This window comes from Pongo abelii, chromosome 13, assembly GCF_028885655.2.
Source record: "Pongo abelii isolate AG06213 chromosome 13, NHGRI_mPonAbe1-v2.0_pri, whole genome shotgun sequence".
In the NCBI taxonomy this organism is placed as follows: Eukaryota; Metazoa; Chordata; class Mammalia; order Primates; family Hominidae; genus Pongo; species Pongo abelii.
Window position 1 is genome coordinate 114,969,078 of NC_071998.2, and position 24,880 is coordinate 114,993,957.

General features: G+C 41.7%; 1 protein-coding gene across 22 annotated transcripts in view; it reads right to left on the reverse strand.

Moving 5' to 3' along the window:
• DENND1A (DENN domain containing 1A) overlaps positions 1–24,880 on the reverse strand; it is a 543,986-nt gene that overhangs the window by 289,365 nt on the left and 229,741 nt on the right. For all 22 annotated transcript variants that reach the window (XR_008509988.2, XR_008509986.2, XM_063714418.1 and 19 more), the window contains 2 exons: positions 5,728–5,797; positions 304–384 (listed from right to left, as the gene is read on the reverse strand). Coding sequence is in view for 20 of the 22 variants with exons in the window: in XM_063714418.1 (XP_063570488.1) it covers positions 304–384; positions 5,728–5,797 (151 nt within the window). In the remaining 2 variants the exon portion in view is untranslated. The remainder of the gene's footprint in view (positions 1–303; positions 385–5,727; positions 5,798–24,880) is intronic.

Genomic DNA, 24,880 nt, shown 5'->3' on the forward strand with positions numbered 1-24,880 from the left:
AGAAGCAGGCGGAGCCAGCTGTCCTATTTCAGCCCAGCATCTGTGATCCAAGAGATGCTGGTGATGGGATGATGGCCACAGAGGAGGGTGGGGACATTTAGGACATGTCTGTTTCTTATAGAATCTCAGAGAAAGGAAGAAATTCTACTCCCTGGACTATCTTGAACTCAGAGGTCTCAGAGTATTTGGGGGTAGGGTTAGGGGAGGTACAGGTGACAAAATACAATCCTGTTCAGCTAGCTCCCTCTTACTGTCAATAATGAAATGGGTTCTCAATGATGGCTAATACTCTGCCCCACTTACCACGCTGAGATGGACAGACACTCCTGGGTCAGGGATGGGAAGTTTGTGCAGAGTTTCAAGAAGCTCATTCCACTGATTTTCCTGAAAGAAATAAAAGGCCTAAGTAACAAAAGCAAGGCTGAGCCCTTAGTAAGATACCTGCAGGGAGGTCTGAGCACACATGACTGAGGGGGCTGGGGAGACGCTGGCCCCAGTATAGAAATAGGTTTGATATTCATGTAGGGTTTGACAAAAGACACCGTATATGCCTCAAACATAAGAGCCAAATAGATCCTCCTACACCAAGTTTGACATTTTCTACTCAGTGAGACACCTACCATGACCGCCTTTTATGGATCATATACCATAAGCTCTCAGCAAATCTATCCCCTAAACTCCATAGCAACAACTTTTAAATGCAAACAATCCTAGCTTACGGGGCGGGGGTGGTTAGGAGAAATAACGATGACACTATAGATCTTGTCTTCATCATCATTACCCTCAATTAATTTTACTGAATGTTCACCGGGTACACATGGCAGCCTCCAATTATGGAAAGTTAGAAATGAACTAAGTACAACAGCATGCAATATAGGATGGTGGCTATGCATTCTAATTCATGAAATTGAGCAACATGATGACATACAAAGCAATACAAATTATTTGACTGAAAATGGATTCACCTCTAAAATGCTCAAAATAACACTGCTCACAGAATTATCCAAATGCTATTTCTCCCACCTTGTGGAATTCTTTGTGCTAATACTGATAAGTGTATATTTGTATCTATTCACCCTCTATTTGATCCTCCCAACTACCCACTTCAACAATGTGAAAACTGAGGCTCCAAAAGGTGAAGCAACTTGTCTTAAATCAGCCTGTTAGTAAGTTGCACAGCTAAGGGGTGAAATGCAGGCTCCAGAGCCCTCCTGGCTTCACTACAGCTATCTTTAAGTAGTGAATTTAAGGAGAGGAAAAAGAAGATGCACCCAGACTACAAGCTTGTTTTAATCTGAGCTCTGACAAATCAAACAAGCTTCTCAGAGAGGAGAGAGATGAACTTGTGGGTGTGTGTGCATGTGTTTAGTTTTGCTCTGAAACAATCTCAAACTTACTGAACAGTTGTAGAAATTGTTAAAAAAAAAAAAAAGTTTTTATTATTTCCTGACCTATTTGAGAATGAGCTGCCAAGATTATGTCCCATCATCCATAGATACAAACAAGGACATTCTCCTAAATCACCACAATTAATCACTGCTGTGGTTTAAATGTTTCCCCCAAAAGTTCATGTGTTGACAATTTAAATATCATTGTAACAGTATTAAGAGGCAGGACCTTTAAGACGGGAGTACATCATCAATTAATGCCATTATTGTGAGAGTGGGCTTCTGATAAAGGATAAATTTGGCCCCTATCTTGTGTCTCGTCTCGAGTGCCACATGTTATGACCCAGCAAGAAGGTCCTCACCAGATGCCGGCACCAGGCTCTTGGACTCCCCAGCCTCCAGAACTGTGAGCCAAATACATCTCTTTTCTTTATAAATTACCCAGTCTGTGGTATTCTGTTATAGCAGCAGAAAACAAACTAAGAGAATCATAATAATCTGGAAATTAACACTGATGCAGAATTACCACCTTATCCTCAAGTTTTGCCAACTGTGCCAATAATATCCTTGGCAGCAAACAATCCACTTCAGAATCACATGTTGCAGTTAGTAGTTATAACCCTCTACTCATCGTCAGTCTGGAACAGCTCCTCAGTCTTTTCTAGATTTGTATGGCCTTGACAATGAGACCACCCATTTTGTAGAATAACTTTCAATTGTCTAATGTTTGGTCTAATGTCTGATTTCAATGTCCCTTCACTCATGATGTTTGCTTTCATCAATTGATTAATTCACTTGATATCTCTACAGTAACATTATTCTTTCTCTTTGCAGTAAATAACCATTTTGTGGATTCACACTTTGTGTAAATATCCCATTCCTCAAACTTTCAATGTATTCATTTACTTATTTATTTTACCATGGGTCCATAGTTTCCTGTTTTATTCAGTGTGATATAATCCTTTACTATCTTAATTTGTTTTGATGCTCAAATTGTTCCAGATATGACTAGAGGGAGCAGTCTTACTGCTTTTGTGTCCTTCTGACATGTTCCCATCATGTTTTTAGCAATTCCTTACTTTTTGGCACAAAAGATATTTCAGGTTCATCTTATACTTTCCCTGCCTCAGCCCCAGAATCAGGTTATTTCTTCAATGAGTCTGGGTTCCTTTTAGTGGGCAATGGTATTTAGAAACCAAGATCTGGGCACCATGTGTGCTCACTGCTCCTTAGTATTGCTCATGCCAGGCCCTTTCAGTCAATGGAGGCAGGGAACATATAACACACACATGGAACCACAATAGGCACTTCACATCTCTATTTATTTCTATATCCATTTTCCCATATTGAAAACCATGGGTTCACAACAATGGCTTCTATTCCAATCCAATATAGAAATTATTCTAGTTTTCTCCCTCTACTAGATACCTGTGACTTCATCCTACGAAAGTGAAAAACCTTGCCTGTATTTTCTTTTTATATTTGGTTATTTGTATGGAACCGCTCTTCTATTGCCATCCCTGCCTCCTTCCCTACCCAGATGTCCTCCCCCCCTCCTCCCTGACACTGACATCCAGGGCTGGGCCTCTACTGCCCAACCCCTCACACAAATGCCTTCCTTACCTCAGGATCCAACACACCAGTACTGGGCCACAGCTGCTGCCTCCCTTCTCACATGGATTCTTCTAGATTCTATTTGAGTTCTGACATCCCATGCTGAGCCTCTACCACCATGCTCCCACATAAACATCCTTCTCTCCCTCAGGCTCCGACACCCTGAGGCAGGCTGCTCCCTGGCTCAGATGCCTGCCTTGCCCTGCCATCCCTTCCACAAGGGTGCCCATTCAAGGTCTGATGAGCATGATGGGTCCATGGCCCAAACAGATACCCCAGTTACTCACACCTTGGTCTCCCACACCCCATGCTTAGCCATCACAATCTCTCTGTCTCTGCCTGTCTCTCTGTCTCTCTGTCTCTCTCTCTCTCTCACACACACACACATACACACACACAATAGAAGCCTGTCTTGCTTCCCAACCTTCCCAATGACTTTTGGATGGGAGAAGGTTTCAGCCCTGGGGCAGGAGGTAGATTCTGCTTCTTTAAATAAAAAATCTCTTCCTGTTCTAATCTGGTGACTAAAACCTTGCAAACAATTAAGCCAGTTGTAGGCAGATTTCCTATCATCTGTGTCATAATTCTTTTAACCAAACGGGGGAAGAAAAGAGTCCTGGGTTCAAGAGAAACAGACTCCAACTAAAACATGTTACTGATCTCAGTCTGACATCCCAAGAGGCAGAGTCCTGCTGGAGCAATCGCCCAGAGGAAAGGTTCACCAATTTTACAGGGTAATAATCCAATCTCCCATATGTGTAGGTTGTACCTACCCTTTTATAATCTTTCCTGAATCACATGTTTTAAAAAGTGTACTAAGTTCTTTGCTTTGCTGAGTTTTTTCTCTTTTTTTTTTTTTGGACTGGAACATATGGAGTGAAAAAAAATGTGAGTCAATCTCCAATTCAAACCTGTTAAGAGCCTACATATTATACAATTCTGTTTATTAAATACACCTTTCAAATTTGAGTGAAAACCTGAATGTTTGACTAAAGGTAACTGTGAATCAGAAATCGATGAACAGACCCAAGGTGACCTCCTAACTCATTCATCAAAGAGTAATCCACTTCTTTTATGACAGAATCCCCTGACATCTAAGCTTCTTCTCACAGTGAGCGTAGTGATCAAGGAAGCCGTTTCTATTAGTTATTCCTTCCATTTACTGTGACCTCTGGAATACATTTGCCAGTGAGTAAATCTATCTCTAAAAAAATGATTTAGTCATTATACACACAATTTCCCCCTTTCCTCCAAAACAGCATTTCCCAAAGTGTGTTCCAGGAAACACTCCTATCTCAGAATGCTAAGATTTATCACAGAATTAAAGGGGTTTGGGGCAAAACAAGATGGGAAGCACAGGCGACCCAGGTTTCTCCAATGCAAGACTTTGTAGAGCTTACATTACATGAATCTTAAGGAGATGAAAATGAAACACAGTTTTCCCTCCCCTGGACCCCAGTGTGACTGAACTGGTACCCTTTTCATGGACCATTTCTCAGAACTAACACTCAAATTGCTCAGAACATTCAACAGAAAAAAATTAAGGGAAATTTTTCCTTAACATTTAATAATAATGGATCACTTTAATTAAAAATCTTAGGCCATTTACAAAAAGGAAAATATAAGACATTAGATATACAGACAAATATTCAACTTACTAATAATCAAAGAAATGCAATTAAAACAATGAGACTTTTTTACTTGTCATTTTACTTGTCAAACAATGAATTCAACAAATGATACTGATTAGAGTATCGTGACCCAGGCACTCTCTTACATTGCTGGTAAAGGGTAACCTTTAAGAAAACAGCAGAATTATTTTGGAAAGCAGTTTGACAAATGTTTTAAAAATGTTTATGTCCACTGATCTTACAATGGCCCATCTGGGATTCTCCTTTTAAGGAAACAATCCAAAATGAAGAAAATGCTTTACCCTCATAGATGCGAATGGTTACACTTCTCATAACAGTGGAAAAATCCCAAACAATTAACAATTTCCAATAATAGGAAAATGCTTTGGTAAATCAAGGTACATGATAAAATGCTATGCAGCCATGAAAAATATTTATAACATTTTTAATAGTGTGGGAGGCACGCCTGTTATAATGGCATCTGAAAATGTGGGCTACAAAAATCTACATAAAGGTCCAATTGGCCTTTGACATCCATGGAAGATACCTTACCTTATCACTTCTTCCAAAAGTACAGCAAGGTACAGATGAATTTTTAACGTAATTTGCAGACCCCTACAAAAGTTACTGTAAAAGCACCACAAAGCTTTATTGAAATGGGAACTCAGGACAGCTGGGTAGGTCACTTGCCAGTTAAGTGTTTTACTTGCAAACCCCAGATTTGCAGCATGACATGAGCAATTCAAATATGTGCCTCAGCAAAATTATAATTGAATACATGTCACAAACTTTCTGGGCTACTTGGGAATATTAGAAACTGTGAACATTAACTCTGTGAACGTTAAGGGTCTATTTATCATTTCTTTAATGCAAAGAAAAACTTAAAAAGAAAACAACCCAAAATGCTAGGAATATTTATTTTAGGGAAGGGAGTGGGGCAAATTAAAAGTGATTTTCTTTTCCTTCCTATTATTTTCTGAATTTCCCAAACTTTCTATAATGGGCATACATCACTTTTTTGGTAAAATATAATTTTAATTTCATAAAAATTAAAGCTTATTTGTTTAAAAGAATTATTTTAAAAAGGTAAATACCTGTCTTTTTGTCGTGTAATCTGCCAGGATGTTAAGCAGCTTATAAAATACCTCGAACCAGGGGAGATAGCTGGAGGAAGAAGAGGAAACACATGAAATATTAGTATGCAGGTCAAAAACTTTAACCAGGATCTAATTCAAGACTGATACATTTCAGTTTTGCTCTACATCCTGAAGAGTCTTCCTGTCACAGACTGGTGGAAACACAAACTGGCGAAATGCTAATTATTTCTGAGAGTTTAAAAAATTGCCTGTGCAAGGCAGAGGATTGAATGTCCATTATAAATTATTCCCATGCCTCAGAGCTAGAACAGTTCACAGAGAAGAAATTCAAAGCCGACTCCACAATCAGGCACCATCTCTGAGAAGTCCCCTGGCTTCTCCCAGCACACCCACCCTTCCCAGGAAAGCTTCAGTTTCTCATGATGGGACAGACACAGACACAGACACACACACTGACACACACACACAGCATTCCCACTGCAGGCATCTGCAAAGGGTCCCAATGCCCCCATGAGCCCAAAGCCATCCATGTTGCTGCAACAGACATTCTACCCATCACACACCACCTCTCTATCTACTTCAAGATGAGTTCCACTTCCCCAACCCCACTGCCCTCCACCAGGTCCTGGCCATTGCTCCCCTTCACTCAGAGCAGCCTGGCTGCTGACATCAGTCCTGTGGTCCACTCTGTGTGGCTTGTTTTTTTGTTTGTTTTGTTTTGTTTTGTTTTTGAGATGGAGTGTCACACTGTCGCCCAGGCCGGAGTGCAGTGGCATGATCCCGAGATCATGTACTTAATTCCTGCAATGATGCCCATCACTCCAGGATCCACTCCACATTTGTTAGGATGGACTTCTGGGGCTCTTCACTGCCAGGCCCTTGCCCACTTTTCTGGTTGTTCTCTGTCTACTTCCCCATAGATACGCTCCCCTCACTCCTCTCACTCCGGAACGTCCTGGCATCTTTGAGCCTGCCTGGGCTTAAATACACTGGGCCCTTTTCTCCCCGACCTCTGTAGGTCTAGTCTAGCTGACTTCTACTCATCCTCCTAACTGTCCCTCACCCCCTCCCCATCCCCACTTCATGTGCCCTAATTCTCTCTTTTCTGTGCTGCCCTGGTCATGAGAATGCTGCTGTCAGAACATTCCCCACATGATGCAGTCCTCAATGGCATGTCTGTTTTCTCAACAGACCACATGCAAACAGAGAGGAAGGGGCCTATCTTTCTTCACTTTGTCTTTCCAGTGCCAAGAATGGCACCTGGCACACCATCAGTGCTCAGCGTTTACTGAGCAAATAAAACCAGACAAAGACTGACGGCAAGGGCACACGCATCCTATGGAATTGTTGAAAAGTATCCACACCCCCAAGCAGTTTTGCCACTTACTTTCAATGGCTTTGTTCTCTAGAAGGAAATTTTCCAAAACTACATCTAACAGCAAGCGAGAAGAAGGTTTTACTAAGCACTTGCTGGCCTGGTCATGTCTGCCCTGCTGCGCTAACAGAGTCCAATACCGACAGAGATGGACACGAGGTAGCACACAGATGTGATATCCTGCCAGGGAGAGGGGAATCAGTACCCTGTGCAGATTACCGGCTGCGCCGCTGAGGGTAATAAATGAAGTGAGAGGCAACAAAGAGAACAGATAAAGTGCACAGTCCTCTGTCATTAACGTCTGTCTAAAGCCAGCACATGCTACTGTAAAATTTAAGTAGCTTATCAAAATATACTGATAAGCAACTTAACTTTTCACTTCTATGACAGTATTATCACTTACGTTAATATGTTTCAATCAGCCCTGGCAGCTGCATATTGACTATTACATAGCAAATGACTGCTGCCACTTTGCACAGCATTTACTTTGGCAGAGTAATGTAAACATTCAAGAGGGATTAGGGAGCAGATAAGTTTCTCCTTTCCTATTCTGTTAAATAAACCTCGGCCGAGTTAAAAGCCATTATAGTATGAATGAGAAATCCCCTCAGAAGAAAACTCTTGCACAGATTAGACGACTCAGTAAACAAATTCGACCAAGGATTACAAATTTTTTTTTCCTGAAAGCAAAATACCACTAGTTAAATCCAGCCACTGAAAGTCAGGAGGCAGGGGGGAAGAGGCAAGAAGGGGAAATAGAATCTTGCAAGAAAACTGTGACTTCAAGTAAACAAGAGAAAAACTGAATCATTTTAGAAATATTTGGTGAAGTGATATGGGGCAGGCTGGGTGCTCTAACAGTTTAGGACTACAGCATCCATCGAAGTAGTTTTGGATGAGTAGGTTCAACTGACCAATGTGGCTTGGGCACAGAAGCTCCAGCCTCCGCGTTGTCACCTGCTGTGAGGATGAAGGAGGTGACGTGGGAAGGAGCTCCTAGCCTACTATAGATGGCACCCTGGTTCTCACACTCAGCCTCAGCCTCAGCCTCACCAAGTCAATTCTTTTTGGCTATGCTAAGCAGAACCACTGGCCACAAGAAGTTTTGCAGTTATCCTGGAAATCAGCCATTTCTTTCTCCCTTTGGCCTGACCGGACACAACTGTTCCCCACATGTTGTCCCCTGTACACTGACAGATGAATATCTAGTGATGGCAGTGTTAAGGTTTTGAAACCGAAACCCAGCTGTCTTCTTCTTCAAAGGGCCCCTGTTTTCCCCTGTTGGGAGGCCAGGGTTCACAGCGGAGCTCTATCCAGCGGCGTTTCCTGTCCTGCTTCATTAGAGCCGCCACAACAGCTTGCGCGGCCTGCTAGGCTGCAGGTGAGGCTGCAGGGACCCTGCACTCCAGTCTGTGTGTGTCTGTCATCATTGAATAAACAATCCTTCCCAGCCCAAAGACAGAAACAAACACTCTAGTACACTGCACCAACTTGGACATCTAACGGGGTGCGACCATCCGTGGTCTGCCTCTGCCTGCTGCCTTTGTGTGACGGCTTGAGTCCCCACTGCGGAGTACCACAGTGGGGACTGTGGTGGACTCTGTCCAAGGGTGGCACAAAGGGTCCTCCTGCACTCAAGAAAGCTATGGTCCTCATCAGAAAGAGACACACCCACAACAGAGTAACAGTTGGGGTGGAAAGAGCTGGAAGTCCTTCCCAAGTGCTTTATTTAGTTTAGGCTTTTGGACTGATGTAGAAGATGATCATGGAGCATCATCATGACCCAATCAGAAGACAGAAAAAAGTGAAAGGGAACAGCCTGCTCCCCAGGCACCTGCCTGGATCCAGGCTTCTCTCCCTTCTCACCCACTGTGGCTCAGGTAACTCTGTCCCAGGCTCTGCCCTCACTCCCAGACCTGAGAGTCAAATGGAGAGGCTTGTGTTTCATATGAGGTAATAAAAAGTTTTAAACTTGAGAAGTTTCCTCCACCCACTGCTTTCCTGATCTGGGGTCCCACAGGCCCTTGTAAGGAGGGCAAGGGCAGGTTCTAAGGACAGCACTTATGGCAATAACAGCCCATAGTCAAAATCACCCTGAAAAAGCCCTTAAATTACCTCCAAATATGGCGGACATGGTCTGTGTAAACACAAAGTAGTTAGCCTGAGTTGTGGCATCAGGCTGAATGACAGCATCCTGCAACTAAATCTGTCCACCGGGTGAGCTGCTGGCTCTTGAGCTGAACTGAGAGCAGAGGACTCCCTTTTCTAATCTCACTCCACTTGGGATGATAATCACTCCAACTGGTGAGTTTGTGTACATGTGGATGACTGGCCTTGTGTAAGTTCAGCGTGAATATAAACGGATTCCACTTCTTTAAGTATTAAAACAGAAAACCATTAAAAAATTTTAAGGGCTCTCCGACACCTCTTTCTACTAGTTCAGTTCAAAGCTATGAGATGGGACCAGGCAAGGTAGGTGTGGAAGAGAGCAGGGGGCAGGGATGGTGGGAGAGGGTGACCAAGTCGAGGAAGGCAGCAACCACCTGGGAGAATGCTGGTCCACAGCAGGACATCAGACTCAGGTGACGAGAGGAGGCTGTCCTCCCGAAGGGGCAACCTGGTGTTAGAGTCCAAGTGGGAGGAGAAGGGTATCCCACTGAGGGGTCATTGGGCATGGTGTGCTGGGGCCCAAGCAGAGTGAGGGGGCTGGTAAGGGAAAGTCAGCGTCTGAGCAGGATGAGGAGGGAGTCTCATGCGTGAGGCCTGACTTGGAGTTTCATGACTCAAGGGGGCAAGGAGGGGTTAGGCCTGGCATAGGATAAAGACAGCATCTATGTGGAGTGGAGGGCCTGATCAGCAATGGTATTAGAACCCAGAAGAGTACAAAGAACATCTGGAAGGCAGTTCAATGTGGGATGTCAGAGCCTGAGGGGTGGGAGGGCTTCCACCAAAGTGGGGGTTGGGGGAGGGGAGGGAGGCGAGGCAGAGTCCATGTGGTTGAGAATGCTGTCCATGATAGGAAGGGGCAGCAGCAGCTCTGCCTAAGGTGCCACAGTTCAAACAGTAGCACATGCTACTGTAAAAACAGGGTGAGGAGGGTGGCGCTGTGTAGGAAGGGGGCTGCAGCAGAGGGCCACTGGTTACAAACAAGGAACACATCAAGACTGACCAAGCTGGTAAATATATAATGGGAACCAGGTGTCTTACTATCAGAAGAGAGTTACAAATCCAGTTACGGAAAGAATGAGAATGAACCCCATGGTGTCAAACTGGAACTGAATGTAACTATGGGGCATCATGATGTTCAGTAGATACGTAGGAAAGTAGAGACAGATAAAATAAATAGAAATACAAATCTATGTACATACATACATTCTCTAGTTTTAGTCACTGAGAAGGCCTGGAAGCAGAGATATCCCAATTATAATGAGCACACTTAGTGCCCAGATATTGGTTTCTAAATACTATTCTCCAGTAATAGGAACCTGGGCTCCTTGAAAAAAAAAGTCTGATTCCAGGGCTGGGGCTGGGAAATGCTGTGTTGGGTAAGAAAAAAAAAAAAAATAGCAGTGCTCAACACATGATCAGGACATATCAACAGGACACGAAAGCCAGTGAGGAGGGGCTTCCACTGACAAAATCTGCATGACAGGCAGAAGAAAGCGCATGAGCGATGGCTTTAGAACCAGGGGGGAAGTAATTCTTTCCCCTCATCTTGACCTCAGCAGAGCCCAGTGGATTTCAGCCTTATCAGAACCAGCGTCTACTTTGCTATCCTAAAAACAAAATCTTAATGTAATCTAGTCATTCACAAAACCAAAATAATGCTCTGGTTCTCCTATAAAAGAGAAATAAAAATAAAAGCAATTTGCAATAAAATTTTAGGATGTAACACTCAGGCACCATTAGAATAGATGATACAATGAAGCAGTGCCTCCCCGGTGAAGACTTGCAGCAGAGCTGCTTGTGTTCATGTCGGGACTGATGAGTTTAAAAGTAACATGACACAGGGTCTTTCAGTTGCTTTTGGTGACTTGCTACTGTCTGAGGAGCTCCTGACATTCCATGTTGAATACTTGAGGAGAGGTATCCCTTTCTTTCTGTCAGCAGATTTTGCCAACGTGTTTCCAATGGCAAAGTGTCCCTTGGTTACGACTGTTCAGCACTCAATATTTAAAGCCTTCCTATTAAAACAAAACAAAACAAAATCTCCTCCCCAATGTTAAAAAGCAGAGCAGCATGGCACATGCTGGGGAGAACACTGGCTTGAGTCTGGTAACCCCGAGTTTGAATGTTAGTTCTGCTCCTTTCTAGATGTGACACCTTGGGAAAGCAGTCTTCCCAAAACTCAGTTTCCTCCTCTATGAAAAGATATACACCACCTGCTAATGTACCTGATGGACATGACAGCCACCAATCCAGAACACGCTTCCTGTCCCCCTTGGCAATCTCAGCTTTGGGAATCTCTCTTTGATTCCTGGTGTCTGGGTCAGAGGCTCCTCCAGAACTCTACAGAAATTCCTCATACCGTGTGGTCAACCAGAATGGGCAGAAAAACAGAAGCTCTTATAAGAGGAAAATACTCACCAACAATGTGACTGCTTCAAACAACATGACCCTTCTCCACCCTTCCAGTTTCCAGACAATACCACTCCTATCCACCCTTTCAGTTTCACCTAGCATCTATCCCTGCTCCTCTGTGTGTATTTCAGCCAAACATCTATAATAAAATGCAAATTTGCCATAAAGTAAAACTACAACTCTTGCAAAGGAGACTGGATTTTATGAAGCCCATGTTGGATATGCTGGATACCCGCTCAGAGTTGAGGCAAAGTCACTGACAAATGAAGACCTGGCTGTGTTAGACCACTTAACAAGACATGAAGAGAAAAATCAAGAAAAACAAGGATAGTAACACAACAGTCACATCAAAAGAAAATGATTTCAATATCAAAGGATAAAAGAGACCTTTGGGAAACTGAAGTCCTCAAATACTTTTGGAAAAAAATGACTCCTTTTATGATTATGCTGTGAAAGTCAACTATGAACTGTTATTAAGTCAGAAAAATTATAACCTCCTCTCCCCACAATACTTGATGCATTATTCTAAGAATTACTGCATTGTTGGAATTAAGAGACAGAGTTTGTTGAGGTAAATTTATACTTTTTAATACTTTTTCTAGATAAAATCCTAACCTTTTCCTCATTTTTACTATGAGCTTTTGGTCCCCATTTAAATTGATGCATTTTATTCCCAGAATATGAAGACCTCCTGGGCTTACTAGACATTAAAACTCCCCATCGTTTATAATACATGCTTGTTTGCCTGTCTTCTCCATTGGCGTCAACTCCATGAGATCAAGGACGGTGACTGTGTATTGACTGTTTAACCCCTAATTATTCCTGGCACATGTGAGACATTCAATAAATCATAGCTTCCCTACGTAACTCATCTCTATAGGTTCTATTAAGGCCATTAATTACCACTAGAGCTACAGAGTAACAGTCAACCAACTCTAGTCGGGAGGTGAGGATCCAAATTTAGCAGGCAGCATTTGGGTTTGGAAAATGACCCAGTTTTTAAAAAACAATTCCTGCCAATGTCCTGCTGGAGTCTGGGCGAAATAATGAGTATAGAGCAAGTGATTATTCAAAGTAGATCAAGGAATACTTACAAACAAGATTTCTTGCCCTTTGCCCATCTCCTCAACACAAGTAAACCCCACCATCTACTCTTTTTGTTCCCATTTCAATTGCTATGGAAAAACTTCACAAAACCAGGCTGATTACAATCATCTGAAAACCTAATTTTTCAAGCACACGTGAACCCTTAAAATTGTTCAAGAATCCTCTAATCTGTAGTGCAACAGGCCTCCTGTTGCCCACCCCCTCCAGTGTGCTCCAAACATTTTTCCTCTTCTGTCGCTCTCTTCAGAAGATACTCTTCTCTCCAAACTCACCAAAGAGAAAAGCTTTCACATGAGCTCTTCCACTCCTATACTTCTCATTCCTTCCCCTCTCCCTCCTAACTGGAGGTGAGAAGGAGGAAAGACCCTAGAGCCCAGCTGCACTGCCTTCTGTAAGACGTATCTTCTCCCCTATTTATATTCAGCCAGCAAGCATTACCACCTTTAAGCACAACAGAAATCACTCATGTGTGCTGGTCTATGATTCTCAAACCACAACCTCAGCACCAAGGTTATATGTGGTTCCTCCCTAAGGGAAAAGCACACCTCATCTTCCTGAGATAACCACATTTAGCTTCAATGAACATTTTTACAGAATTTAAAACTGAGATGTTTCCAGTCCAAACATCACACATTTCTAGATGATTCATTTTTCAAATGTTCCATCAATGGCATCTACCCACATATTTTCCCATGCTTATTAAGACCCACCAGTATATATGCCTGGCCCTCTGCTAGGTACATGGGGGAATAAGGCCCATGTCTCAGCATCTGGGGAGCTCACAGTCTAAAGAGGGAAGCAGAAACACTGGCAGATAATGTCAGCAGCACTGGGTCAGTGCTTTGATAGAGGTTCACAAAGGGAACACAGAAGAGGTTCTGGAAAGTCTTCCAAGAGGAAGTGACACCTCACTGATCAGCTTGACACTGATTGCAAAGTCAGGAGACCCACCTGGGTTTGAGTACCAGCTCTGTCACTTACTGGCTGTGGCCTGAGCCATGCTCTTCCTTCCCTACATGTGAAATGGGGATATAATATCTATCCTCACATGGTTCTTTTGAGGCTGAAACATATGTAAATGTACCTATCACAGTGCCTGAAACTGAGTACAATTTGTTTCACCCTGATAATACCATACTCTTTGATAACATCAAAAGTCAAAGGAACCTCAGTAAGAGAAAAACACAATCCTCTTTGGGAGCTCTAAGCCAGTCTCACCCAGTCTGGGCATTCTGCTTTGCTCACAGCTGCTAATCTCAAACTGTAAATTGATTACGATATTTAGTTAAGCTCAAGAATCTCTGATTTATGCCCATAATTAATGTCCCATTGTGATACCTATTATATCTATGCAGGAAGATATATTATATGTACTGAATGAGTAGAAATATTAATTTGCATTATGAAAAAACACCAAAAACTCCCATAAAACATCTGTGCTTATATAAATCTACCCAAACATACACTTGGATTTGATTTTGGAAACAAGGCTCTTTTCTTTCTTGATGGGTATTCAATAATTGTTGCTTTTAGAGAGTGGCTTTGTCATCTTCTTTTCTGTGAGAGTATTACTTTGATTGAAGGAGATTGCTCAGGAGGAAAGCACAGAGGCACTTTTCTGTTATCACCGGTGAAGTGTTGGTAACATGAGATCTTTGGAATAATGGCACCTGCACTGACAATTCAGTGTAATTCTCAATATTTTCAATTGAGCCCAGGCAGGGTGAGCACATAGGCCTTTCATCATTTTCCTAAGAGAGTCTATGATGCTGCCTACTCCTGTATTCACACACCTGCAAGACTTTCCCCATTCAGAGTATCTTATTTTATGGTTTAAATTACTACTGTAATATAATGTAATGGGTTAGTGAGGTTCTAACTAAGGCCCAACCTACTGGAGCTTTCATAGCCTAGGAAATACACTGTCTCTACTAGAAAAAAAAAACACAACAAAAGGAAGAAATGGATACATGAGGAGCCCTGTCCTACTTGCAGTAATAAACAAAAAAATCAATGATCCCAGTCAGATGCCATTTGATATTAATCTCATTTTAGGGCTGGAGAATAGAAGCTAATGCAGTAAGGGGGGAAATATGTATCAAGTGTTAGGTGCTTTGAAATATTACTCTTCATAACTCTGTGAGATGAATTATCCCATTTTACAGATGAGAAAATTGAGTCGTAGAGAAGTGAAGTAATTTCCCTAAGATGACACAGCTACTAAAACCACAGATCAGACACAAAACCAGTCCAGCCTGATTTCTAAGTTTGACCTGCTCTAAACAATACAATAGTTGTATGATCACGTACAACGATAAATCCTGAGATTAGGATATAAAATCCTTACCTTGTGGTTCTCACTGTAGTGCTTGATAAGATAAAGGAAAGCTTGCTTCCAAAAGCCCCTCGGCTCCAAGTGTTCTGAGCAATCTAACTCTGGCTACCTCCCAACAATTCAGTGTGTTTTCTTACTTTGCCAGCTCCAGGGACACTAGTCATGTGTCAGCTCTTTATTGCTTCAGGAATTAGTGTACATGTTATATTCAGAAACACAAATATAAATAGCTCAATTTAAAATGTTTTAATCAAACACAGCAGAAGAGTATTTTAAGTTTCCAGTGTTTCGTGTCAAGACCCAGTGCCTCTGCTATACCCTAAATGCATATTTTTAAGAACTTTTTCTAGAAAAACTATGGCCTATGTCTTAGATTCTTAAACAGACTGTGTTGCCTTTTTTAATTTAAAGTATAAAGCTTTAAATGTATGCTTATGGTGACAATTAAGGAAATGCTAGATTAGACAGGGCATCAGCTTTCCACAAATAGTACTCATTTAAGTTCATTTCCACCCCAGATCTCTGCTTGAATGTTATATCATTCAATCGCAAATCTCTCTATAAAAGTGTCTGGCTGTCTCTTAAACCCATTTACGCTCTATGCTTCAATGCCTTTCCTTGGCAACTTTTTCCATATGCTTAACTTCTTTCAGGGAAGCAGTTCTGTCTCAATTCACAGAACAGCACACCAATCAACACAAGCAGGCAGGCAGGTAAAGAAAGGAAGAAGGAGAGACGGGCACACAGAGAAAGTAGGATATGAATGAAGCTAGTCCATTAAAAGTAATGTTTTAGGAGGCAGAGTTTTAGCCCAAAATAAAATGAACCTCGCACCTACCCCCAAGCAATCAGAGAGCTCTGAACTTGAATTTATAACCCAAACACTCTGTACCATATGCAACTTGAGACACACAACTGGTGGCACTACTGGGGATTTATGACTTATGACTTGTTCATATTTAATTTGTAACCAAACACTTCCCCTTCCTCTTAGCTACCTTAGAACTCTTGATTAACTCTTGTTTTCACAGGTCAGAGGTTAAATAAAGGAAAGGAAGCATTCTGGGGTGAGATTGCCCAGAGCACCACATCCAAGAATGACCCTGTGCAAGGAACATTAAAATAAGCGATAAGGCCAGAGATTGTTCCAGACAGCTGATGTTCAAAGCCTCCTTCGGGTACGAAGCAGAACCTTTCAACTAGAGAGCTGGCAACAAAGACAGATGGGAAACTGGTCTGCTCTCAAGTTACCTTTAGTGACGAAGCAACTCTTTCACCGAGAAGTTTTTCCCAAAATGTTTCTGAAAATGAAACCGAGCGGTTTGAGAGAGAGTAAAGCAAGAATTTGTGCAAGGCAAGCAGCCCTTCTTCTTGCTTCACTCTGCCATGGGATTCTGTCTGGCCCACCAGATTCTCCTATTCTAAGGAGAAGCTTCACAGCTATCTAATTTTGCAGCAGACTGGGTCAGGCTGAGGGAAGCAAAATTATTTGCACACATTTCATTACTTGGAAGCCCAGCAACCCTGAAGAGGCCTGAATCTATTCAACTACAACTACAAGATCCACCTAGGTCCAAGCACATTGACTGCTGTGCACCAAACCGATCAAAGTATTAGAAGTAGAGTGGTAAATATTTTAATAGTACTGGAGACCATTTATTCAGGAATTTACCAAATGCCAGGAGCTTTATATACCTTTGCTTATTTACTCATTGTAATTCTAGATAGGGTACCATTATATCCCCAGATACCGAATGGCAAAACTGACGCCCAGAAAAGCTAACTTGCTCACAGCCACACAGCCACAAAGTAGATGAGGGTCAAATCCAGTTCTGTGTGACTTCCTATACTAGTAAGTACTTTTCTGAAAAAAAATCCCTGGGAATGGTTTCAGTAAAGTGTATGTTACACAGTGATTATACTTTACATTTGACTAGGTGTTGTCAAAATGAGATAATAATTAAGCTCACTTGTTTTATAGATAGCATTCATTCACTCATTCATTGCCTAATATATATAAGTCAGGCACTGAGTAGAGAGTGGAACATGGCATAACTTCCACTAAAGTTGGTCCCTGGTTTAGATTTGTGCGAGAAGTCATCGTGGCATTAGGAATGATCTCATAGAGGCAACAGGCGCAGAGCTTGGAAAATGTGGTAAGTAATGGTTGGGCCGCCCTGAAAAGAGGTATGATGCGCATTCCTTCTGTACCCAAACCACACAGCAGCCACAGCATGAAATAGGCGGGTTTCTCAAATGAGCCTTTCAACAGAACAGAGGGCCCCAAACACGAGCAGGCTGAAGAGCTGGGAATCCACGACAAGGCACCCAAAGCTACGACATAAAATGCCACTGGTCACTTTCTGTTGAGACCCTGATGGAACTCTTACCCTCAGCCACTCCCGATTTTTAAAATAACCTTTGTACAGATGGCACTGCTTTATTATAAGCCATGAAAAGCAGTCCATAATGTTACAAAAGCCTAAATTTGTTGTTAAAAAAACTCCCTCACAATAAGGCTGTATTTATAATTTTCAAAACAGAAACCCTAAAAACTAAATTTTCGAGAAAAGATGCTCAGTCAGCAAACCTCCTGGCAGAAATACATTTCTCCGATGTAAATTCTTTTTTTTTTTTTCCGAGACAGAGTCTTGCTCTGTCGCCTAGGCTGGAGTGCAGTGGCATGATCTCGGCTCACTGCAACCTCCACCTTCCAGCTTCAAGCGATCCTCCCACCTCAGCCTCCCAAGTAGCTGGGATTACAGGTGCCCGCCACCATGCCCGGCTAAATTGTGTATTTTTAGTAAAGACGGGGTTTCATCATGTTGGCCAGGCTGGTCTCGAACTTTTGACCTCAAGTGATCCACCTGCCTCAGCCTCCCAAAGTACTGAGATTAAAGGTGTGAGCCACTGCACCTGGCCTCTGATGTAAATTCATAAACTCATATAGGATTGAATGAATGCAGGAAAGTTGCCTTTTAATGAGTTACTACAAAAAGTAGAAAATTAAAATGAAGGGCAGAAAAATGTACACATGAATCATTTTTACTATGTTTTTACCGGCATTAAATATTGTGACAATTTTTTTGGTAATATATTTTAAATGATAGTTCTTTTATTACTTATAACAGCACAACACACACATGCACACACACATTTCTCTAAACATGTGCTAAGAGAATGGCTAGAGAGATTACAGCAAATCCAGGCAACGGAAAATTATATTTTAGATTATTTTTAATCATATGGGAAAATGTCCATAAAATAATAGTGGTTGAAAAGAATGGCCAGGTGTGCTGGCTCACGCCTATAAACCCAGCACTTTCAGAGGCCAAGGCGGGTGGGTCATTTGAGCCCAGGAGTTCAAGACCAGCCTGGGCAACATGGGGAAACCCTGTCTCTACAAAAAAATACAAAAGTTAGCTGGGTGTGGTGGCGCCTGCCTGTAGTCACTGTAATCCTGTATGCCTCAGCTACTTAGGAGGCTGAGGTGGGAGTATGGCTTGAGTCCAAGAGTTGGAGGTTCCAGTGAGCCAAGATCGCGCCACAGTACTCCAGCCTGAGTGACACAGCAAGAGTCTGTACCAAAAAAGAAAAGGAAAAGGGAAAGGGAAAGGAGGGAAGGAGGGAGGGAAGAAAAGGAGGGAAATAGGAAAGGAGGGAGGGAGGGAGGGAAGAAGGAAAGGAGGGAGGGAGGGAAGAAGAAAAAGGAGGGAGGGGGGAAGAAGAAAAGGAGGGAGGGAGGGAGGAAGGAGGAGGGAAAACAAGGGGTATACATCACTATGTGTCATATGCAATCATATATGCTCCTAGAAAGACCAGAAGAAAAGACAAATAGTGGTTTTTCTAGATTATGGGATTGCAGATAATCTTTTTCTTCTGCATTCTTTTCTGAGTCTTCTACAGCTTATGTATTGAGCATGCAGTGCCTTAAAATTTAAGAAAAAAAAGTTGCCTGTTAAGTACTGTTATTCATAATTGAAAATACTTGAAAGCAACCTAAATGTATAATAATAGAATGATTACAATATATTATGAACTAACTATCAAAATGATGGAATATTATATAGTCATTAAAATCAGACTATAGAAGAATACTTAACATGGAAAAACATTTACAATATATTTAGATATAAAAGCAGGCTCTATGATACATACGAATGATTTTTTCATTTTAATTTTTGTGTTTTCCTATATTCTCCAAACTTTCTACAGTCTACATGTATTATTTTATTAACTCTTAATAAAATATCCCCCCTCCTTTTCTTTCTTTAAAAAACAAACAGCCACAGGTATGATTCCCCGCTGCCGACCAACTTCCAAGTGGTCTTGCCGAAGGGCTAGGGAAGTGGATTGGTCAGGGAGAATACAATGAAGAGGCAACAGCCTTCCTGCTTCTGTGAGCGAGCTTAGTAACTGTGATGACCCAGTTCCAAAATGGGCTTTCTGGATGAAGCGGAAATTTGTACTCTCTAACAAACTGGTCACACCAGAGCCTCATGCTCTTCTACCTGCACCATGCTTATCATGGATCTCAGTTCAGGGCAAGGGTGGTGAGCTAATAAGGTTTTCAGTGACCTTTCCTTAATGTGGGTACAGTCAACCTCAATAAACCCTGGCAGGCTCAGGAAGAAAGCAACCCTCCCTTATCTAAGGTCACTCTTAGTTGAGAGGGAATAAATGGGGGGTCAGAAGCTATTTTTTCCCTGCTAGATTTTCAGGCCAAATCTGCAAGGCTGGATCATTCACACAAACATTTAGTAAGCATAGATGTGTGCCAGCCCTGTCCTAGACAGCTAGGATAAATAAATGAACAAGACACGGTGCTGTCTGTCCTCAAGGAACTCTTAAGTCTCTTGGGGAAGAGACCTGCAAAGGATGGATCACAATGCTACGTGATGACGCTGCAACACAGGTGGGCAAAGGGCTGAAGCGGCACTGAGGAAGGGCATCTCCACTAGACTGCAGTATCAGCTAAGTGAGGAAGAGGAACTGGATGAAACAGAAGCACATTCCGTCTGGAGGAAACCAAAAATTACAGAGGCAAAGAAACAAAGAATTACAAATGGCTCGGGGTGACTGGATCCCAGAGTAAGGGTAGAGCAGGGTGTTTGTGTGATTTTTTTTTTTTTTTTTTTTTGAGGGTGGGGTTGGGTGGAGAGAGGATCTTTGGCAATAGTAGAGATGAAACTAGAGCAGTCCAAAGACCCCAGCTTGTAAGAAATTTACATGCTGGACCATGGAGTTTAACTATTTTCCTGAAATCAAAGAAGGGTTTCAAGCAGTGGACAGATCCGATGGGTTTTGTCTTTGTAAAAAGACCGCTTTAGAAGGAGGATGGTCTGGAACCAGATAAACTCAACAATTTTAAGACCAATGTGGCCGGTGAAAGTCTTCAAGGAAGAAGGTGTTTCCAAAAATGAGGGCCTCCGTCAGTGCTCTTTTACTTACTGAATAAAATTTTAAAAACAGATTTGACTCTGGGAGAAGAGAGCTAACAAAGGAGCTCCTGTCATGTAGAAGATTGACCCGAATTTGTTAGGCGGAGGGTTGCCTGCTTCCTTCAGAAGCAGTGTCCATTGTGAGACATGGCAGGAGAGGAGGGGGGCTGGACCATCCAGAGCAGCAGGTGCGGTCCTCCCATTGACAAGCAGGCTCCCCCGAGAGCTGTTCCTTCATCTCTCCAAGGCTACTTTCCTCTGCAAAAGGGCAACACTTCCTGTTTACCTAACAAGGTTGTGATATGGAACAAATTAAGCAAAATAACACAAAGTACCAATCACAGTTCACGAAACAAACCAGAGACTCAAAAATAGGTAGCTTCTGTTATGACTGTTAGGTAGATGTCTACTCCCTTAGGAGAAAGAATCGTTCTCAACCACATTTTGAATGATTTTAAAATGCTGAGTGCCACAAGCACACAGATATTCTTTCCAATTACTTTTAAGATTGCGTCAATCACGAAAGAGTGGGCTGGGCCAATAGGGATTTCTAAAATTAATATTTATTCCCTCAACCCAAGATAAAGATTTCATTTCAAAGATAGAATGAAAGCAAATTAAAAAAAGATGGGGATTATAAATGTGTCACTAGTACTTTTTCAATCATTCCTCAATGAATGACTCTTTCCCAGCTAACACTACAAGTAATTCCTTGTGCTTTCCTGACTGAAGGAAGTGTATATTATCCTTAGTTAACTAATTAAATATGACTTAACCCTAGAAGATTTAGCATGCTATAGTGATATAAAAGATAGCAAAGCTAATAAGATTCTAAGAGCTACTATTAAACAAACATTTGGATGTTAACATTTTTACCTTTCACAAATGTTTGAACTTAACTTTCATTATGACTCTAAAATAGGGCAGCTTCAGTTAATTTAAAGACCAGTTCTGTGCTCTGGGCCATTTTTGGGATGAAAATGAAAATATCTGGTACCTTAGCTCCATCAGGCATTGTTCCTATTCCTCACCTCAACTATGTGAGATAGGTATTTTCAGCTATAATGTAGAGATGAGGAAACTGAGGCTCACAGACATGAAGTGACTTGCTCAAGATCACCAAGCAAGTAAAGAAATGGTCAATATTTGAAGTATGGTCTCTGGTTCCAAAGCTCATGATCCTTTTTCTTTTTTAAAAATCAACTTTGAATTTTAATTTATATCAAATAAACTCCACCCATTCTACGTGTATATATAGATGAATTTTGGCAACTGCATACAGCTATGTAACCACCACCCGCAATGAATCCATACAACATTTTCAGGACCCCTAAATGTTTGCTTGTGCGCCATCCAACAGAATCTCCCTCACTGAGTGTCTATTAATGTGTCATAGCTCTTAGCACACAGCACTGAGATCATCTGTTTTCCACCTGTCCTTCCCACCATCTCTCTTTTAAAAATTCACTTCTTTTAAACATGTAGTAAAAGTTACTCTTTTGACAAATGCCCACATTGGTGTAACAACCACAGACATTCAAGATATAGAACACTTCCATCACACCCCATCCAGCCTGCTTGTGTTGCTCCTTTGTGGTCAACCTTGCCTCCCCAAATCTCAGCCCTGGCAACCACTGATCTCTTTCCTATTCCTATAATTTCACTTTTTTTCCAGAACATCATAGAAATGGAATAATACAGTACATAGCCTTTTGAGTCTGGCTTCTATCATGATCTTTTAAGCTACACTGTATATTTTAGCTTTTTTCCCTGACTGCTGACCAATGAAGGACAAGTTTTCACGGCAACAGAGTTCCATGGGCATGCCCATGTATCACAACCCCATTGTGCTAGCTGCCACTCTACCTCAAGTGAAGGGTAATATAGGAATGTCTTTAGTCCAAATAATGTATTAAAACAGTATATCATCCACAAGTTTCATTAGCTATATTATTATTGAGACAGAATCTCTCTCTTTCACCAGGCTGGAGTGCAGTGGCGCAATCTCAGCTCACTGCAACATCTGCCTCCCAGGTTCCAGCAATTCTCCTGCCTTAGCCTCCCAAGTAGTTGGGACTTCAGGCGTGCACCACCGCACCCAGCTAATTTTTGTATTTTTTTTTTTTTTTAGTAGAGACAGGGTTTCACCATGTTGGCCAGGATGGTCTCGATCTCTTGACCTTGTGATACGCCTGCCTTGGCCTCCCAAAGTGCTGCGATTACAGGTGTTAGCCACTGCACCTGGCCTAGCTATATTATTTAATACTAACAAATTATTTGTGAAACATCTCACAAGTGAGTGAAATAAACCAAGTCTGTCTATGTATGCTGGGGTTGAGAACCTCCTTATTATAGCAAGCTCTCTCCTAGCTAAGAAATCATGCCCATCCCAGAGGTCTGGCCATAATACCATGAGTGGTGCCAAGGGTTTGCTCCTTGAAAAGAAAAGGTAAAACTCAAGCTCTTTGTCATCAAGCCCAACCAGGTGAGGCAAAGAAAGTGGGAGATCAGCCAGTTGCTCTAAACTGTTTAACTCTCTCATTTTGTAGCAAAAGAAAGATGAGCTGAGAGAATATAAGGGACTTTCCTAGAGTCACACATCTGCATAGCCTAAAGGACATCCCGACAAACCCAAAAGTAGATCTTTCTGTGCCCATTGAATGGCAATCTCCCAATATTACTCTGTCCTTTCCTCTTCTGCCCTATCTCCCACCAAAAGTACATGGTTTCTCTTGTCTGAATGTATAGTAGCACAGTCGCTGTTTTCAATATCTAGAATTGTCCTAAAACATCAAAATCTCAATTGGATTCCATAAGCAATTCCCAATCTCTTACTTAACCAGGATTCGAATTGATGTCTCTTTAGCTCCAAAGCTGATGATCTTTTTGTCTACTGCACATTTTGGTATCTACTCGGACACCCATTTGGCTTACCAGTTGTGATGGTTAATACTGAGTGTCAACTTGACTGAATTGAAGGATATAAAGTATTGATCCTGGGTGTGTCTGTGAGAGTGTTGCCAAAAGAGATTAACATTTGGGTCAGTGGGCTGGGGAAGGCAGATCCACCCTTAATCTGGTGGGCACCATCTAATCAGCTGCCAGCAAATATAAAGCAGGCAGAAAAATGTGAAAAGGAGAGAGAGACTGGCCTAGCCTCCCAGGCTACATCTTTCTCTCATGCTGGATTGTTTCCCGGCCTCGAACGTCAGACTCCAAGTTCTTCAATTCTGGGACTCGGACTGGCTCTCCTTGCTCCTCAGCTTGCAGACAGACCGTCGTGAGACCCTGTGATTGTGTAAGTTAATACTTAATAACTCTCCATATATATATATGGAGAAACAAAAGTTCTCTAATATAAGCCCTAACTTCAAAAGAAATTCAAATAAGATTGTTGTCAGTGCATTACTGTTAAAAGTCCATATGCTAAATATTATTGAAATTATAAATCATCCTATTTCAACATAGAATTTGTTAATCCTGTCTTGATGTCAGCTTCTTGGAGGATTCAAGCTAACAAGGATACCAATTTTCAAAACACTATTAGAGATAAGAACACTATAGAGTCTAAAGAATATGATGTCATTGAGTTTTATATATATATGTGTGTCCCTCTAGAGAACTCTGACTAATACAGCATTCTATAGCTCATTGGTCATAAACCATTGACTGACTGTGAGGTCCTTTGCTGGGTCCTAGGGCTAACAGGCGATTCTGATACAATCTCTAGTTTCAAGGAGCTCAGTGTCTAGTGAGGGATTCAGACTTGTAAATCAACAAGTGTAATTACTAAGATTAATGCTATGAGAGAAGTATGCACAGGCAACAACTCTCTCTCTCATACTAGTGTGGGCACACACCCGTGGCAGACTACCAACCCCAGCCAACATGACAGAATTTCTTTCAGCTCTAACAGAGGCAGTTAATAATTCTAAAATTAAGTAGAAACGGTCACATTAGAAGATGATTTTATAGAAGGACAGTTGAATAAAGGTTACTGGAACACAGAATCCAATAGTGATGCCCAAAAGAGGCAAACTGATTTTTATGAACAATTTTCTTCTTCCTTTTTCTGTTAATACAAAAAAAAAAAAAAAAAAAAAAAAAAAAAAAAAACCACACCAAAAAACTGGCACCTTTGTCTGGGTCCGGAATATAAAATCAGGAAATAAAATGGCAAGTCTTACAACTGTGAACTTCAATCAGCTCATTACAAACCCAAGAGACATATTTGAATGCATGTTGCTACATTCATTTACCCATTCTGCCAAGCCATTCAATTACACGATTTCAGATTTTGTATAAAAAAAT